We start from the raw sequence: 18,648 nt of genomic DNA, 5'->3' as shown, positions 1-18,648 counted from the left end.
CCTCTCACCAATAATACCAGCGCCACGAATTAAATTTGGAATCGGAGACAATAAGTGGACAAGTGACCGATAGGAGGATAATTTTGTTCTGTCCTGTTCTAAATCATTGCATAGCGATTACAAAAAATATAGCATTAAATTCACATGGTAATCACATTACGTTTACAAATTGTTCAAATTACCTCCTAAAAGTAAGCATTAGCCTGAGTAACTCATCAGTGAATTTGCTTTTTCCCGTCTGTAGGTGGATTTGCAACCTATGTATGAAAATAACTTAGTGGCTTACAGCTTCTTCGTGGCCTTCATAGTCGTTGGTTCCTTTTTCGTACTGAATCTTTTCGTCGGAGTCATCATCGATAACTTCAACACGTTAAAAAAGAAGGTACACTATCGCATGATAACGGATATTTCTACCAGCAGTTATCTCGTTCCAACTGATTCTGGTGTCAACCAAAATGGGGACAACAAAGTACTTCCTAAGATTTTCGCTAAGCATTTCAATGATATCAGGTTTCCCCTTTCTCCTTGCAGGGATGTTCTGATTAGCAATGCTAGGATTTAAGTTTAACTGAAATCTGAATGAGTCCTTATATGGATTAGAGACAATTCATCCCTCTAAGCAGTTCTTCCGTTCATACATACAACCAGAAGGGTTAGAGTGATATAGTACCAAAACATCCACCAATGAAAAAAATCACCGGAAGGAGTTTAATAGGAGACTCCCCTAATTATATGTTCCAATAAAAAAAATGATAATCGACGTGTTCTCCTTATACCTATCGTCCTAACTGGACGAAGAAATTCGTTATCTTTAAAGATGGTTATTTTCCAAAGTGATTGAAGTCAGATTATTATCCCGCTAACTACTGGGTTTATTTACGTCGACGCTTTTACCGTAGTACGAAGAACTCAATAGCATGGGGATGCTACTTACAGATACGCAGAGAAAATGGGTCTCTTTCCTGAAGGAAGCCGCCAAGAAAAAGCCACCGACAAGACAAATTCGCCCGAAGGTTAGATCTCTAGGGGTCGCAACAGATATATGTAAACGCTAGGTCTCGTTCTTGTCAAGGTGAACGTGTTGGTGGTTCACATTTTGTATAAGTGCCAGAAAAATTCAACGGAAGAAACATTAAAACAAACAAGAAACATTACTTGAACGGGATTTCTCTTCAACCTTAGCATTCCCTTGACAAGTGTCTATAACCAATTAGCGCCGACAAAGTTAGTCGTTGACGATGACAAGTTCTTGTGTTCGAATACATGTGCAAAACTGGCATTTTCGCTTTTGGGCTTACTTGCGATCAGGCGTTCTTTTTTTCGGTGAAAAAGCTAAACTCGGAAGTGTGGAAACTAACTAGTGGAAAAAAGAACGCATGATCGCAACTTTGCTCCCAGAAAATACAGCTTTACAAGGAAAACGTATCATAATTTTCAATGAAAGGGACGCACAGTCGAGGGGAAGTTGCCAAGGAAAAAACTTACTTTCGTAAATACTTTCATGAATACTACTCTCATCCACATTATCCATGCACACCGAAAAGTTTTGGAAATGAACTTTTCCGGATTTCTATTGCAGGATAAATTATTTGGCTTGTTATACGATGTGGTCACTGGTGACAAGTTCGAAATTGCAATTCTAACTGTGATCATGTGCAATATGGTAATGATGACGATTCAACACTATGGACAGTCTACCGAGATCACCGGCGTATTACATATCCTTTCAGAGTCCAAATTAAGGCAGAGTTTTACATAGTTCTGTTGGTTTATCTAAATGCCCACTTTTCTGTAATTATGGTAGGTGGAAACTTCTTCCATTGAGTTATTTCACACCCAAGCGCCTCTAGTGGTTTTTAATACCACTCTTCTCAGAGTGGTATTAAAAACCTCTGGCCACTCCACTTCAAAGGACTGAAAACGGGAGGAAAGGGAGAGCGTTTACCATCAATAATTAGAACAACATTTCCTGAAGAAGAAAAAATGCGTGAGGTCAGGACATTCCATATTCATTTGCTTGATGAAGATTTTTTTCAACTGATCTTATCTCCCTAAAATGATTATCATGCCCTATAGGGTTACCCTGAAACAACCATTTCCTTAACTGAAAGGTCCACGCGTGTCTAATTATGTATTCACGGGGATATTTGTTCTGGAAGCCCTCGTCAAAATTGTGACATTAAGACTGCACTACTTCAAGAAACCATGGAATGTGTTCGACTTCATCATTGTTATCAGCTCCCTTGTTGGTAAGCAGCGATACAATTATTACACAAGTGCATAAAACAAATAGGCTTCCTTATCATTTACTCCATGCAGCCCAGTCTGCACTTTCATCGACATTTTACCCTTAACGTCCCCTTATGGGGGCAGTAGGCGATTAGGGAAGTAGAGGCAGAGAAATTCGCACGGCCAAGTGTATATGCACTGTTTTGCGAGGAGAATGAAGACAAAGGCGGTGGTAAGCTAAAATGTCTTTCGACTGGGTCGAGGCGGGCCGAACAGTAAAATATTTGGTTCTCGGTCATGACGAAAAGATCTCCAGACTAATGTTTCCCGTCTAGCCCATGTCAGTAGACATGCATGTACAATTTGATCATCATTCAAAGATTTCTGAAGTAGATTTGGGCAAGACTCTTTTATTTCTAATGTATGTGGAAATCAGGGCTGCCTTAGGATTAGCCTCACTACCAGGTTTACGAATCTTGCAGCATGTTCTTACGATCTTATGCAGGCAGATCTTGATAGAGAGAGTCTGGCTTGCAGAAATAGGAACTTTTTGAGACGTTCGTCGAAATCAAAGCCTGCCAAAAAAGGTTTCGAGTGGTGCAACAATTTCCGTTCCAAGCCTTTTTTAAGGCTTGTAGTTCAAAGATGAAAAGATGAAAAATGGCCATCATAAAGATACAACTAGAAAACTTGCAACTGCTGACCGATTGTGAGCACGAAGGCCCATGGCTCGATTGAGATTTTTTCTTTGTCCTAGGCCCATGAAAATTTTTTCTGCGTCCCTAAATTATCTTAGCCTTTTTTCATAAACCAGGTAGCAGCTGTCTTATTTTGTTCCACAGACGTAATTCTCGACGAGTTCAGTGCGAGCGATGGCACTGTCAGCCCCAGTCTTTTGCGTGTTCTCAGAATCTTTAGAATTGCCAGGTTGCTAAGACTAGTCGAGTTTGCCAAGGGAATACGTCAGCTCCTGTGGGCTCTGATGATTTCGTTACCAGCCCTTTTCAACATCGGAACACTGCTGTTCATGGTTATCTTTATTTATGCCATCATCGGTATGTCAGCATTTGGAAATGTCAAACGAGAAGGCGAGCTCAACGATGTCGTCAACTTTGAAACGTTTGGTACTTCGCTGTTGCTGTTGTTTCGTCTGGCAACGGGATCGGGATGGAACGACATTATGGACGCTTTGCTTCTAAAACCTCCAGATTGTGACCCTAACTACATGGGACTTCCTCACGGAAACTGCGGTTCTTTCGGCGCCATCATCTATTTGGCCAGTTACGTTATTGTGGTGTTCTTGGTCATTGTTAACATGTACATCGCCATCATCCTCGAGAATGTAAACCGCGCTCACGAGATCGAAGACTTCTGCATCACCAAAGAGAATTTTGACAGTTACTACACCACATGGGGTACTTTTGTTCCAGACGGGAAGCCTTACCTACCTTTGGATCGTCTTTCGGAGTTCGTGGATTCTCTTGAAAAACCGTTCAAAATACCTCAGCCTAACGCAGGTGAATTGAGGCTTCTGGATATTCCAGTGCGCGCTGGTGAACTTATTCATTGCTTTGACCTGCTCAAGGCACTAGTCCGACGTGTCTTGGAAGAGCATGGTGAGTCGCCTGAAGTTTTCAAGGACATAACTGTGAGAATGGAGGCTAGCTTCAATAAATCTTTTATAACACACAAGAGAATCTCGTCGTTTAGTGGCTCAACTAAGACCAAGCTGAGCCTAGACTTAAACGAAACGGTTACTTAATACAGTTTTGGTAAGACTGCACTTGCTAGCTGATGCTATGTGTTCTTTCACTGAAAACAGCTTTGTTGAATTATAACGCCCAGACAATGGGTTAGCCCGATGTGTGTTGTCAACACTGCGGAGGTATCTTATGTCCAACATGGATATAAAGAAACATTTTGCAATCTGCCGGCCTCTTTAACTATAAATTCAAGGCAGTGGATTTAGTCGAGTCAAAGTCCTTCCACGAAAGAACTAGATAATGATTTATCCAGACTTGACTCGCGAAAAACTTGATTCTAAATTTACTTCTATGACATGTAAAAACAACCGTAATCTCTGCACTCTCTGAGACCTTTTGGAAAGATGGGGAATTTGCGCTTTCTCTGTTTTGAACGAGGGAATGGAGTTTGTGTACGTTTTTCGCTACGTTTTATCGCTTTTACCACCTATGTTAGCATTGCCGTGCTATTTGTATAGACCCCCGCCCCAAAAAAAAATCGCTGTTACAATTAGAATAGGGCTAATTTTTTGCTTTGGTACCCGTTCACAAAGGTTGAAGGAAGTTAAGTACCAATTTCCAAAATTTCAAGTGCATATTTCATGCTAATGGTAACCGCTCAACAATTCAAAATATACTTGCGTATACATATTAAACTTTCTTTCTTACTTTAAATGTGCTTGGTCAGCCAAGAAGAAACGGTTGCAAGGTAGATGAGGAATAGTGTCAAAGCATGAAGAAAATTTGTAACATTAACTTGTTTGTTAACGGAAGAGTGTTCGTCTCTTAACGGTCCGAGTTTTGACGTGCGTTATCGCTGAGTATATTTACGAGCTGAGTCGTATTTCGACAAGCACACAAGGCGAGTCATAGCTAAAACAAAGACTTAAAATAATGAGCGATACTACAAACCAAAACGTCAGATAAGTAATTTATTACCTACCTGCTTTTATTGGGGGCTAAGATATCACCGATAAGGTTCGTAAATTTTACTTAACAGGTTCTGTTATGTATTTTCCTTTTTAGTTTTTTAGTTCCATCGTATTCACATTTATTTGCTTTAATTTTGTGCTCAAGAACCGACTCTAAGGGAAAGGGCCGCTATAATTATTCCTAACCGAGAGCGAGCTTATTATGTGATTAAAAAGGATAAAGTCTAAATCCGTTTATGTATCGTTTGCATAATTTGTTCATTTCAGTGCAGAACAGTCATGCCTCATTTTGGTGTAAATTATATTGACAGTCTATGGTATTGTTTTCACCGTTTCTTGCACAATGGTACCACCATAAAAAGTATCAAAAGTATCTCGTATTAATCATTTTTCTTTAAAATGTCCAAAGAAAAAAGAAATAACGAAACGAATTTTCCCCTGGACATATCCACGTTCGTGTTCCTCGCCGATCAATTGACTCGTTGTAAGCAACCTCTTTCATCTCAGAGCCGTTAAACTTTTCCCTTAAGGAGGCTCCATAATGTTTTTTGACAGCGCGAGATCTGGGTGCAAACATAGGGCGAGCTATGCTAAAAAAACATGGCGGCTCAATACGATCGCACGATTGTTATCTGAAAAAAGTTTAACACGACACAGTTTTCATGTGATGGAATCGAAGGTTTCCAGAAACTGTACCCGTAATATTCATAGGCCTTCTACGCCTGAAAAAGAGGTCAACCGAAAAGACAAACACCGTGGGAAAGATTGCCAAAAGGGGCTCTTACTTGGTAGAAGGCACAGTTGCGTCACGCCATTGTTTTCATTGTTTTCTTATTTCGGGTTGTGATGCAATTCTATTTTGACGTATACTATGTCTTCTACACCAAGTAAGAGCCCCAAAAGGCGACAGATCGCGACAGATTTAAAAGTTTATGTGTGTTCAGACCTTGGCGGAGTTCTTTTTCATCAAGTAATGTTTTGCGACAAAGAAAATAGAGATCTTTCGAGCAAGATTTATCGCGCCTTCGGTGCAACTTCTTAAAGGCCCATTTCCAACCTTGATGAAACGCGCGCCGCGACCCAATTTCTTGTAACACGAAATTCCCAGATCACTGAAAACCTTCTAAAATCGTCTTCCTGAAGAGCCATCCTGGACATATAGTCAACTGCTTCACGGTAAATACAATCCCCGTTCGTCATTTTACAGTTTCCTTACAGTATTTTGAATTTTGTCCGGAAGAATCCGAAGAAAATTTACTGCGTTTACTGCCTCGGAATCTACAAAATCAATGGATTCATCTAGTTCCATGCCGGATTAAAACGTATAGAACTGGCAAGCTCTTCAAATTCTTCGGAGAAAACGCAGAAGGTATTTTGAGACAACTTGACAAGGTTAAAATAACTGACCAATCAGAGGCGCTATTTAAACAAAAGCGGTGGTTCAAAACAAAAACAAACGACCGCATTGCATCAAGGTTGGAAATGGGCCTTTAAGATTCGCTGGACCGTCAAACATATTTGTACCCTTCCTAGTGCCTGTGGATGGAAAAATATCATTAAACCAAATTTGAGATATAGGAAAAAAACACAAAATTTCACATAGCGAAGAAGCTGACTTTATAACCCCTATTTTTTTTGGCTTTTAAATGACGGACAGGACAAATTTCACAAATTGTAAACATTTTGAGAGAATTCACCGAAGCAAATCGAAGAAAATCAAAGGCAAAGCCAAATTATCACTGGTGAGCGCCTCCCTTCGTGGAGCCTTAGCTTAATAGCAAAAATCATTTTGATAATATTTACAACAGCAAACGATAGTCCGAACCTTGCTCATCGCCCTTTTGATAGCTTTTAGCGACCCTGAAAAGCGAAAACATAAAACTTTTCTTGAAATATAATACGCTGGCGCGCGCGCCAACATTCGGCAAAGACCCTAAGGAGCCTCCTTAACAAAGGTAACATTAATAAAAATAGGTAAAGCAGTAACAGTTTCTTTTCCGAATTGATCAGCTTAAAAGGAAGAAAAATTTTTAAACAACTTGTGATGTCAGGGCAGACCAGAGTAGCTTTGACATTAAATAACCACAAAGAGCACGAAATATTCACGCTTTTACATAAGGCAGTCAAACCAAGGTTCCAAGCTCGATGTGGCATGGGGTTATATCGTATAGAGCTGGCAACCACCTTGAGTAAGATAAAACAACTCTGTGTTCTAATTGGCTACTCGAGCGAGCAAGATGGGCCTATCTTGCCTGCTCTGGTCCTGTGCAAGAAGAAAAATTGCGAGGGCGGACTTAGGGCCTGTTTACATGGCGGTGGGGGACCCCAAGTAGGTGAGGTAACCCACCTAGGTAGGGTAACCCGCCTGTCCACATAATTTCTTATTTTATTTTGATCACGTTTACATGATAGATGGGGTGACCCGCCTAGGCGGGTTGCCTGGTCTGCCAGGTAGGGTAACCCTGTCAGCTGGGGTGACAATTTGCCATGTAAACGTGTCAAGGTGGGGTAACCCGCCTAGCTGGGGTCGCGTTCATGGCAAAAAGCTCAAAAGCGAAAAATGCATGTTTTAAAACTTTGCACATTTCCTAGCCGTCTCACGGCAGAAATCACCAGAAACCGCAACGGACACACAAGGAGTGTAAAATGTTCACATTTCGGAATATTTGGCGCTGTAAATCGACCATATTTGGCCGAATACCGCGTAACACAAAGTGTGACGCTTTCATGAATAAATACATGTGTCCGAGAGTTAATCTTTCGTATTTTGCGAGATGTGAGCTTGGGACACCTCCGCTCAAACTCCTTAACTGCAAGCGCAACAACAACCTCAAGAAACCTCACCTCAGCACCCCGGGGTTGTAAGATTGCATGTTTTCGCATTTTCCGGCTAGGCGGGTTACCTCACCTACCTGGGGTTCCCCACCTCCATGTAAACAGGCCCTTACAAATGTCGAAATTTTTGGAAAATTTCGACAATGGATTCCAGTCCTAAAACACAGAAGAAGAGAGAAAAGAATTGTCAACTTAACAACGAGCAGGCGTCATCAAAGTTTTTTCTCTTTCCCACTGCTCCGAAAAGAAAATTCCATTTTGATTTTCATTGAGGCGAAACATTTTTGTCATATAACAAATCCTTTGCGGACCAAGCGTTTTCGGTAAAGTCGCCTAGATATTTCCCTCGTCTTTTTTTTTTTTGTTTTTGTTTGTTTTTTTTTTCAATTTTATTTTTTCAGTGTAGTAACTGATCTGGGTCCACAACTCTGCCAAAATAAAAAAATTCCAGCTAAGGACAGGAGTCGATCCGACCCCCACCCACTTAAATAAAGCACTCAAGCGAAATGGAGTCTTAGAGGAAAAAGGTGAGCCTCAGGGCGAAGTATCAAATGACAACTTTATATCCTACATACATATATGTACATGACTACCCCTGCGAAACAAGGGCATCAAATACTTCAACAGACGTACGTTTTGTAACTGCCATTGCTGCTCATTCTACACGATGGTTTGCTTCGTGTATTTGTTTCTAACAGCGAAAAGGGTTACTGTCCAAGAAATTTACAGCTCCAAAGGCTTTAACGTATATTTTTTGGTTTGTTTTTTCAAACATATTTCTTAGAACCTTCAAGTGGAGTCAGAATCCTGGAGCCAAGTCTCTAAGTCGCGATTGGTTAGGGATTGGCACGAACTTTCTAGACCAATCAAAGAGCGTAATGAGGTAGAGCCGGCGCAGTCCTAGATTATTTTCCACGCCTGATTAAACATTTTCTTGAGCTTACAATAACCCTCTCATACTAATATACGAGTGACAAGCTATGTTTCTTTCAATCCCTTGAAAATAACCCGAACCTCTCGCTGCCTCGACTAATGCAAACACCAACTACATATAGCTGTAGTTTCATCTGTGTCAGTCTTGAAGACTTCTTCATTTCTGCCGGGCGTTATTACGAATGGTCAGGGACTGTTCGATTGTATAACCAAGAATAAGTAGCCATAGACTTTCTGTAAAAGGTAAACTTAGATGTATTATACAACGAGAAATGTGTCGATAAGTATCCTACACTAAAAAGGTCAGCAAGATCGGCTATCATGCTCTCCGGTTAAGTAATTATACAGTGATTTTGATTTCAGTTTATGGGCTTTTCACTGTTTTTCACTTTAAAACATCAAGGTCGGGATGCACTAAACCAAAAGTCGCAACGACGGCGTATTTCTTTAATTTTAAAGGAAATCCTCTTTCACGTGACAGAATTTTCAGGGCCGTCCCGTACAGTGACAATTTTGTTTCAGTCGCCAGATGGAGCAATTTGGCTTACCAATAGAGGCCCCAATCTTAAATCCTTCCTACAAGGGGCAATACAAAACTGCGAAGTTTTAAAGAGGTTTCATATCCCTAATTGTTGAGGATGCAAGAACAAAACGAAAAAACCGACATTTCGTATCTTTAGCACTAGTTTACATGAAGAACGTTGACATCACGTGAAGTTAATCGTCTCCTGGCGACTAGACTCCAAATTACCGGTTACCAAATATCAATTTTCAGTTGGGAAGGGGACTCACTAGTGGTAATTTCGACCCTTCATTCTGACAGCTCTTTGTATAATTTCACACGGGTTTGAGTTTATGCGACAGTAACAGTGAAACTCTTTTCGGAAGCAGAGACCTATCGCAGTAAGTTTGTCGCTTATTGCGTCCCGATCTTAACCATAACCTTAAAACAAGTTCTTAATCTTAATATATCACTATCATTGAACCTGCCAGCAGGCTCTCGTTTGCGCTGCCACACGAGCGGCGATGTCGCGCGTTCCTACCCCGCGAGAGGTCGCGTGAGGTCCACATAGTTTCTAGCACGACTTGTTAGTAGATCTCTGGTACGCTTGTTTCACTTGAGGGCTCGAATCTCACGCTAATGAGAGCCTGCTGGCAAGGATCCTCGCAAGGCACATAATTACTTAGTGTATAGTGTAACTAATATATATCCTGGGCTTTTTTGTCATGCATGCATCGAAAATTACGATATAATGGATGTTTGAGTAAAATTTCTTCATATGGAACCGACACAATAAATGGCCAAAACGAAAGTTACATAAATATATTATCATACCCATAGGCTCATAGCCATGGGCTCTGCGAAAAAAAATCTCTATAGAGAAGAACTTCTCGGAAAAATCTTGTCTACTAAAATGTGTTTTTTTTTTTTTTACCTTCCAGAATTTCCTCGGCCACTTCTTTGATTTTTTAAAGTTAAAAAATACTTTTTATGGTATAAACCTTTACACTAAAAAAGACTTCTAAAAGGCAATGAAGAGACGGTTGTTTCACAGAGTAAAAAAAAACCTTAAAACGATAAGCGCAAGAAAGTTAAAATATCTTGGGTAGAATGCGGTAGGGCACTCGCCGGCAATACTCGTCCCAGCTTGCTCCGTACTTACGACGGCTGTTTGCTTCGTCCCGGAATTCACGGTGAACCAGTAGAATTGTCAAATACACCGGGTAGAAAAACGGGAATGGGTTTGAAAAGCCTGGTAAGAAAATCAAGAAGAAAGTTGTAAGTGGACTCGAAGAATTTACGGGAAAAGAGTCCACAGGAGACGATGCAGCGTGGTCCTTACTGAAGCAAAGACCTGGGCAGAGCACGGACGTTTACGCTTTGCTGTTACGTCTATTTCGCTTTGAAATCAACTACTGAACTGGAAAACCCTTTTTTAATATTCTTTAGATAAACGATTCAAAATGACCAACGACTTGTTGTGCGTGCAAGGAAAGAACTCTCAGCTTCCGACAACCATCCGCCTCTCAAGAATGTGAGCGCAACACATTCTATATCGAAGCGCGAAGGTAACGCCTTCGCAAATTCGCGTGAGAAGGTAAGTGAGATACAAAAGTTTTCCAGTCGCAAAAGTCTGCCCTGAATCACAATCTTTCACTAGAAACTAGAGAGATGTGTTGTGCATTTTAATTCATATTCAGACTTACCACAAGGAATGGACCAAGCGATTGCCATAATAATGTCACCCAGGTAGTTAGGATGTCGCACCAGGCCCCACCAGCCAGAGACCAGGAGTCGTTTACCAGTTGGGGTTAGAATGGTTTCTTCATCTGTTTGAGAGTAAGGGTTAATAAAGTCATTACCGCCAACAATATCATATTAACTACAGGTGTTCCCTCCTTGAACGAAATATTTCTCCTTGAAGGCAATATATTTCCCTGTCAGGATGGAGTTTAATCTCACCCTACTACCACACTGAGTAGCCTTCTCATAAAAAAGTAGTGTTCTCAAGCAGATGGAGGTATTTTTATTCTTTAAAGTAATAGCATTAAGACGCTTTACCTCGGAACTCATCAGAGTCAGGATCAGTTCTGAATCTGTCCTTCTGGGAGTTGGCTCCACGGAATATCCCATACCCAATAACTGAAAAAAGGACCAAACTCCATTGAAACCTTAAATGTTTATACCAGATAATGTACATGTATGGTTACATGAACATCCAGCCATCCTCTATCACCATTCAATCTTAAATATAAAGCATATTCGAGAACGCATCATATCCACCATCTTTGCAGAGACAATTTTACTGGAAAGAAATCTTCATGGGAAGCTGAAGTTCACTAGGCGTATAATTCCTTCTACGATAAATCATTATCACAAATAGCAATAAAAAGGAAATATCAAATAAATATCATATCATGGCATGGAAATATAACTTTATCAAGCACATCAGCTTATACTATCTGACTTGTACTATCACAGCTTGTACATCATTGGTAAAGAACTAATTCCAGGTAATGAACATGATTTTAAGACAGTATACACCACCAAATGTTTATACATTGAAATAACTTGGTTTACAAAGCCACAGTAAGGAGGGGGAGTGAAAGTAGCAGAAACGGCAAGGTTCACTTTATCACTCACACTGTATGCACAGTGCCATTTCTGATCAAATGATATGTATTTATATGAAGTTTTAAGGTAAATTGTATGTATGCACTGTATAAGTCTAAAAGCACCTACCAAATAGAGTTACTATTGCAGCAATTGTAAGATTTGTTATCATTACTGGATTATCCACAAGATAACGCGCCTGTATGGAATACATGATTGGAACCCATGATATGTCTCCAAATGCCAACATGAAGCCAAATCCTTCATCAATGATGTCCATTGTACTTAGGATGGAAGACTAAAACAACAACAGTATAATTATGTTCAGGTACATGAGCCAAAAAGTCATTAGGAACAAAGTATGAACAGTTCTCTGCCTCAGGCAAAGAGTGGCTATAAAGGAAGATGCCCATAGATAGAAGTTTGACTGCATAAATATCAAATGAATCTTTATGCACACAGTACTCACCTCATAAAATAAGCAGTCAGCAACATATATCAACTGAAAGATGCACACAAGCATCATTGCGGGAGAAACTTCCCCTCTCTTGTTGAATTCTTTGGCAGCCATGCAAAAGTTGATCATCACCTGTTGTAACAAGTGATTAACCATGAAGTTTAGAATAATCTGACCATACTTAAATGTAATGATCCAAAATTACCTATTTAGTTAAAACAATAACAAAATTCTCAATTGTGACAGCTTATCACTAATCCCATTCGTGCACTAATAGGACAGTGTACATGTCCTGCTTGTAATAAGACAGTTGTAATGTGACAGTAGATACCTGCCTCTGAAATAGGACAGCATGCATCATGTTTGCATGCTGTTGTTGCTCATTTTGTTGAATTAACTGTTTTCTCAAATTTTGTCAAACTTTGATTTATTGGTAACAGGATATAGTGTCATACAATTCAGTAAGTAATCTAGTGACTCACTTACAAAATAACAAACCACATTGGACTATTGACAAGTGGCTCATATGAAAGAAATTCACTTCACCCTAAATACAAAGTAATAACTTATAACTTATATACTGGCACCAGTTGTTCAAAGGTCAATTAGTGCTCAGCTAAGGTTACATTTTAATTCTGGCACTTTTGATTCCTTTGTTCCTTTGGGTAACTTTATCAATTTCTTTTAGAGCATCCAATGATAACATTCCAGATGAAAACAATTACACTGAATTTTCTTTTTAAAGCTCAGATTTCACACTAACCATGGGTTATCTTAACCTAACTTTGAACAACCTGGCCCATATTTAGTTTTCCAGAAAATAGGAGTCTTCCCTTACCCATCCTATTAGTCCAGGCCTAACTTCGAAAAAGAATTTGAAATCAAATTTTCCCAATCGTGGGTTGAGCTGGTGTCCCATAAAGAAGTCATAGATCACATTACCTGGCAAGGAAAAAAATTGTTTGCATGCTTAGGCACTGATTAAAAACACAAGGGAATAGTTCTAATTATGGTGAAAATAATGTCAACCCTAACAAAGAGTTGAATCCAACATTCCCAGGAGACATCACGTCACTGTTACAAAATTTGATTCCTGTGTATAAACTTTTTAGAAGATCATTCTTTTCTATCCATGAAAACTATAATTGATTCTTAACTTGTGAGTTGGGGTTTAGGTAAACTTTTAACATGTCATATGGTATATGAGAAACACTAGTGTGAAATAAAGTAATTTCAGATAAGTGATAACTTTTGCTCATCACAATTAATTGTTTACCTGTGTTACCTCCTGGAGCCAAACCTCTTTTCTGTTGGCATGCCATAATGTAAACAATGACAGCTACGATAATAGACCACAAGATAGTCGCTGTGATGATTCCAATGAAAGTGTCATAGACCATGCTAACCTGCACTTTGAAATAAAGGCACACTGCAAACCCAACTGCACTTAGGATTAAGGCAATGAAACCTATATGGAAGTAAAATTGACCATCAGTGTTTAATTGTGTCAAATATCATCCTGTATCACTTTTCTCTAGGGGTGGTCCAGTCAGATACAAAACTTAAAACAATAAAAACTAGGTTACTAAAAGTTACTAAACTGGGTTGCTGAATTTGCAACCCATGAGGCAAATTTAGCAATGACAATTTGTAAACTGGGAATGCAAGGAGACTAAAACAGTTGTTTACAGGTACAGTTGATTTCTCAAGCTGTTAGCAAGTTATCAGAAATTGTTCATATGGACTGCACGTTAGTAAATAATGTTTTCTTACCATTTGTTCTGTAATCAAGACATGTTCCATCTGCAAGCACTCGTCCCTTGATGACCTGGACAAAAAACTAGATTGTGAGCCAATATTGCACCAAACAAATATGGCAGACAACAACAGGTTGTGCTTAACTTCATCATGATTAAAAAAGCTTGAGTGCTTGAACTGCTTCCATATATTGCATGTGAAATGAAATTTAAAATGTGTATGTGCTTTATTTGCAGATTGGCGAATACTACCATGTTTGCAAGAACAGTTCCTTTCTGGTTTGGGATTTTAGCTAAGAATTTTTTTTATCTATTTTCTGTTTGAACAGAAGACCATCACAACCTTTTGAGCTATACTGGGTGGAGCTATATGATAAATAGTCCTGAGATAGATATTTCAAGAGTGCAGTTATGGAGAATAGAAATTGACACCTGAATCAGTATTTAATTTTTCTGCATCTGGCTGAAGACAAAAAAATTTTTGTGGCTTTCAGACATTGAAAGACAATCTTCAATAACTGTAAAAATTAAAACCTGCATATTTTTCACGCTGGAAGGAATGTTATTTCTTCCCCATACCCCTACCTAGAGAGTTACTCCCTTGACCGATGTTTCTCCATGTTTTCTGTGATTATACAGCATTGAAAAGGGGAGGATTAGCATTAAATAGGGGAGGAGGGTTGTTGTTGAAAGTGTGATTCACAATTTTAAATGGTCTTTAAAGTGGCTTTGCATTCAACTAGTTACGTGGAAGACTTTTTTGTATGTGCTGATACAATTGAAACTTCCCTAAACCACGTGATCAAGGTCAAGGGCGAATTCAACACTTCTATACACGTAATATGTAAGGAAATGTCACAAGACATAAATAGTTACCTTTCCAATGGGCAACATGTAAATAATCGCCTGGAAAATGATCCATCCAAGGACAATCAGATGACCAATGTCGAAAAATCCTCCGGTGAAGCTCCAAACTTGTGGAATCGATGGGCGCTGATGGATTGAGCATCCGTCTTTGTTACAAAACAAGTATGACGCTATAACCATTGCAGGAAGCCCGATCATCATTAAACACACTCCAACTGGGCCACCGAATTCGTATCCATGACTGCTATTCATTGGATTTGGCTTGACCTCTGGTGTATGAAAGGCCTCCTTTTCCTCTGCAATAAGCTTCTTCGTGACAGACCGAGTCACACGCGTGGTAGTAACGGTCGCACTGTCTTTGGTAACAGTTGTGGTTAAAGTCGAAGACTCTTCTACAGTTTTTTCGGGCATTCTGCTTCTTCTAGAAGAACGCCGACTCGGAGTCGCTATTTCTTGTTTAACCTTTGCGACAAGACTTTCTTCCGACGTCTTCTGGGCTGGAGGACGTCCCCGACTTCTTGCCGGAGATCGTGATCGTGAACGGGATCTTCGCCCTGGCGAGCGAGACCTTCTTCGTGCTGGCGATCGCGCGGGCGACGTTGAACGGGAACGAAAAGGAAGTTGCCTCTACAAAAAGATGGAAGGATACCTCTGGTAAGAAACTTATATCAAATATTTAGACCTAAGCTTAAGTTCTACCTCGATACAATGTCGCTTTTAAAACTCTAAAGTGAATCAATCGTTCATGAAAGAAGGACCGTACAGCAATTGTTTACAATTTCCCAAGTCGTGTAGCTCAGCTCAATCGAGTCTTTCAACGAGGCAAATTAAACGATGCACATTGCATGTGAAAAAGTATTATTATTTTACGCTATCAGCCTCTAAGTAAATTGAATGAGGGAAATTTCACGAGAGGTATTAACAACGCCATCAACATGGCGTGTTCCCGCAACAGAAGATAAACACAGTCCCATTTGTCGCTAAAACGATCAAAATACTGTCCGATTTTCATTAAGCTTCTTTTTAAACCTAAGGGATCACGTTTGCATGCGAGATAAAAATTATACTCACGTAAATATTTTTCAGAGCGACTTCCGTTTTGTAGTTTTCTTTGAAGTTAACTTCAACCTTAGTTTTGCCGACATTGAGAATTGTAGCTTCGTAATATTTCCTGCTTCCCGGCCACATTGCCCACACTGTTTCTCCAACGGCTAGAGACTTTTCTCCTTGCATTTTCTTGTAGTAAACCAATCGGCTAAATGTATTACTTATGTTTAAAGTACTCCAACACTACTTCCCATCACAAACTTCTCGTAAAAAGTTGAAAGAACTTTATCCAAAAGTGTAAACGGTCGTGTTTGAAAAGCCATATTCCATTTGATTGGCTCCGCTTTGATAATCCTGTATTCCATTGGTCGATACCAAATTTAAATTTATCTAGATCCCAATCCCTTAGGTTCTCGCGAACCAACGTAATTGCCATTAGTTTTGTCATTTTTATTTCGTTTAAATGCTTGGGGAGATCTTTTCAGGGAGATCTGCTCACATTGAATACAAGTTCCCAAGAAGAATGTATTTTCTTTCTATTCGTGGCCAAGAAAAGAGACTTAATTAGATAAACTCAGCGCCAAATTATTAATAGTGACGATGTAGCCCAAACGATCTTGTTTTCTATTAGACCACGTTCTTGATTTTTCACAATTTCTTTCGTTGTTGGTTTGATTTGCTTCTCAACACTTTCAACGTAAAAGTTTGAATTTAACGAAAGTTAACCAGGTAAACCCACACATTTCCCAACAAGTGTATGACAAATAAATGATTATGCAGCTCGGATAGGGAAGCAAGGTTTAAGAAAGACTTCTCACTGACAAACATAATCAAGGAAAAAAAGGGATAATGAAAAGAAAAAGGTGAAAAAGGAAAAGTGGTCATGTGAGTGGACGAGGGGGGTTCAAGAATTCTAGGATTGATAACCCTCGACCGTCCGGACCACAAAGAGGTTTTGTGCAAGTATTCTTATTTATTCTGTACTATTGCAATGTTTTTGTCATTATGGTGTGTTTTAAAACTGCGCATGCGCAATATCTGTTTTAAAGAACTCGGCTGTTAATTTAGGCCAAAATCCCCGCAAGCAGGGCAAAAATATTAACAAAATAAATGGAATTACTTATGTGAGCTACATTTACCTCGGACGGCCATATAAACACATTGACATAGAATGATAAAAAGTTCCAATATATCAGTGATGCTGAAAAAAACGACCTTTCAACCTCGTTCCATATATATTTTGCTTTTTAGACATTTTTGAAAGAAACAGGTGTTTTTACTTGATTTAAAAAATCTCTTATCTTTCACTCGAAAAACGAAATTAAGTCAAATATGATTTGAGAAATCGACGGTAATTTATCCAGCATGGTTAGTTTGATTTGTGAATGGGGCGGATGTGGATTTTTGTCACAAGCATAGTGGTAATGTTTGGCTTCAGAGGAAAGATGATTAGTAGGCTATCTGTAATCTATGGTTTATGGGTTCATCCTAGCCTGCAGAGCAGGCGTAATTTTGGCGAGCGAATGCTCATTATTTTGTTAACGAAAATTACGGCCGCCATCTTTGATTTCAATGGCAGCGGAAGGCTGGGGAGAGAACAAAATTTCTACCAAGGGGGCGGTCGACGGTCAATAATAAGGAGAGGGGTAGGGGTAGGGGAGTGAAGATAACGTCTTCTCGTCCTTCCTCCGCCCCCTACCACCACCGTCCATTCTAACTCCAAATCAAACATGGCCGGTCGGTTAAACGATCGCAAGTTTTTAACTTTAGCTCTCCTGGGACAGGGACTCACAAAAGAAATGGGGGCACGGTGTTCTGGCGCAAGTAACTTGAAACCTTACCAACTAGAACTTTATTATTATATTGCGTGCAGCATGATAAGAAAACAATAACTAATCACGAGTAGAACAATAGATTACAGACCAAATTTTCATAACAACCGAGCATGTTGAAATAGATTTTGTGTTTACAACGAGAGTTTGAAATTGTTAGGGATGTTTGGTATGTGCTGAAATCAAACACTCATGCTGTGAAACACATTAATGAATAATTGACGGGTGCATTAGACTAGTTTTAAAAAACAAACCGAATTGGAAGATCATAAACTTACTTACGCAAATTATCTTGGAACTTTCACGCATCAGATTGTCTAAAGGCATTTGTAAAGGCGAAGTATGATTTAGTTCGTTTAAATGATGCTAAATTTCATACTTCACCGGCTTTATGGTCGTTTAGTTTTTCATAGTGATAATTGCATTTCTTAAGTCACACTAGGATAGCATTACATCATATTCACGTGACTAAATAGAATATTTCCGAAAGTTCCCTGGCATGCAAGAAGTCACGAAATGCCTAGATATTTATTTTTATAGATTTTATCCGTAAAAAATAGTGATAGCCAGTGATAGCGATATAGGCACAAGTGCAATGCAGATTTCGATGTGCGCTGGTAGCTTTGCTTGATTCTTCTTTTGAATGTATGAAAAACATGTATGTGTGAACTGCGGATAAAGAATTGATTATCGTTGATTCTGTAAGAATTTTCGCAGAAAATGGAATTCGAAATCTTTGAAAATATATAATGGTAATAATAGTAACAATGATGATGATAATGATGAAATATTGAAATGAAAGAAAAAAAGAAATATTGTGACCGCGAGAGACCCAATTCGAAAGCCCCCTTAGGATTTCTTACCATCCAACAGCGCATACGTTTCCTCCGTTTGAAAAACAT

General features: G+C 39.3%; 2 protein-coding genes across 6 annotated transcripts in view; one reads left to right on the top strand and one right to left on the bottom strand.

Moving 5' to 3' along the window:
- Positions 1 to 5,234, top strand: part of LOC131775811 (sodium channel protein 1 brain) — a 31,174-nt gene extending 25,940 nt beyond the window's left edge. For all 5 annotated transcript variants that reach the window (XM_059091937.2, XM_059091936.2, XM_059091932.2 and 2 more), the window contains exons 20-24: positions 245 to 382; positions 900 to 1,013; positions 1,580 to 1,718; positions 2,118 to 2,249; positions 3,072 to 5,234. In XM_059091937.2, coding sequence (XP_058947920.2) covers positions 245 to 382; positions 900 to 1,013; positions 1,580 to 1,718; positions 2,118 to 2,249; positions 3,072 to 3,991 — 1,443 coding nt within the window. In that variant the 3' untranslated portion in view covers positions 3,992 to 5,234. The remainder of the gene's footprint in view (positions 1 to 244; positions 383 to 899; positions 1,014 to 1,579; positions 1,719 to 2,117; positions 2,250 to 3,071) is intronic.
- Positions 5,235 to 8,329: 3,095 nt separating this feature from the next.
- On the bottom strand, positions 8,330 to 16,192 carry LOC131775783 (delta(14)-sterol reductase TM7SF2). Its single transcript, XM_059091912.2, has 10 exons — positions 15,939 to 16,192; positions 14,877 to 15,494; positions 14,017 to 14,071; positions 13,520 to 13,711; positions 13,082 to 13,185; positions 12,256 to 12,375; positions 11,916 to 12,084; positions 11,235 to 11,315; positions 10,880 to 11,002; positions 8,330 to 10,425 (listed from the first exon to the last, which is right to left on the bottom strand). Exons 1-10 carry the CDS (start codon positions 16,098 to 16,100, stop codon positions 10,265 to 10,267), a joined length of 1,785 nt encoding a protein of 594 aa, XP_058947895.2. The 5' UTR covers positions 16,101 to 16,192; the 3' UTR covers positions 8,330 to 10,264.
- Between the last annotated feature and the right edge of the window lie 2,456 nt (positions 16,193 to 18,648).

The sequence above is a fragment of the Pocillopora verrucosa genome, chromosome 7 (assembly GCF_036669915.1).
Source record: "Pocillopora verrucosa isolate sample1 chromosome 7, ASM3666991v2, whole genome shotgun sequence".
Lineage (NCBI taxonomy): Eukaryota > Metazoa > Cnidaria > Anthozoa > Scleractinia > Pocilloporidae > Pocillopora > Pocillopora verrucosa.
Note: the sequence above shows the minus strand (reverse complement) of the source record. Positions and strands in the feature narration are given on the sequence as shown.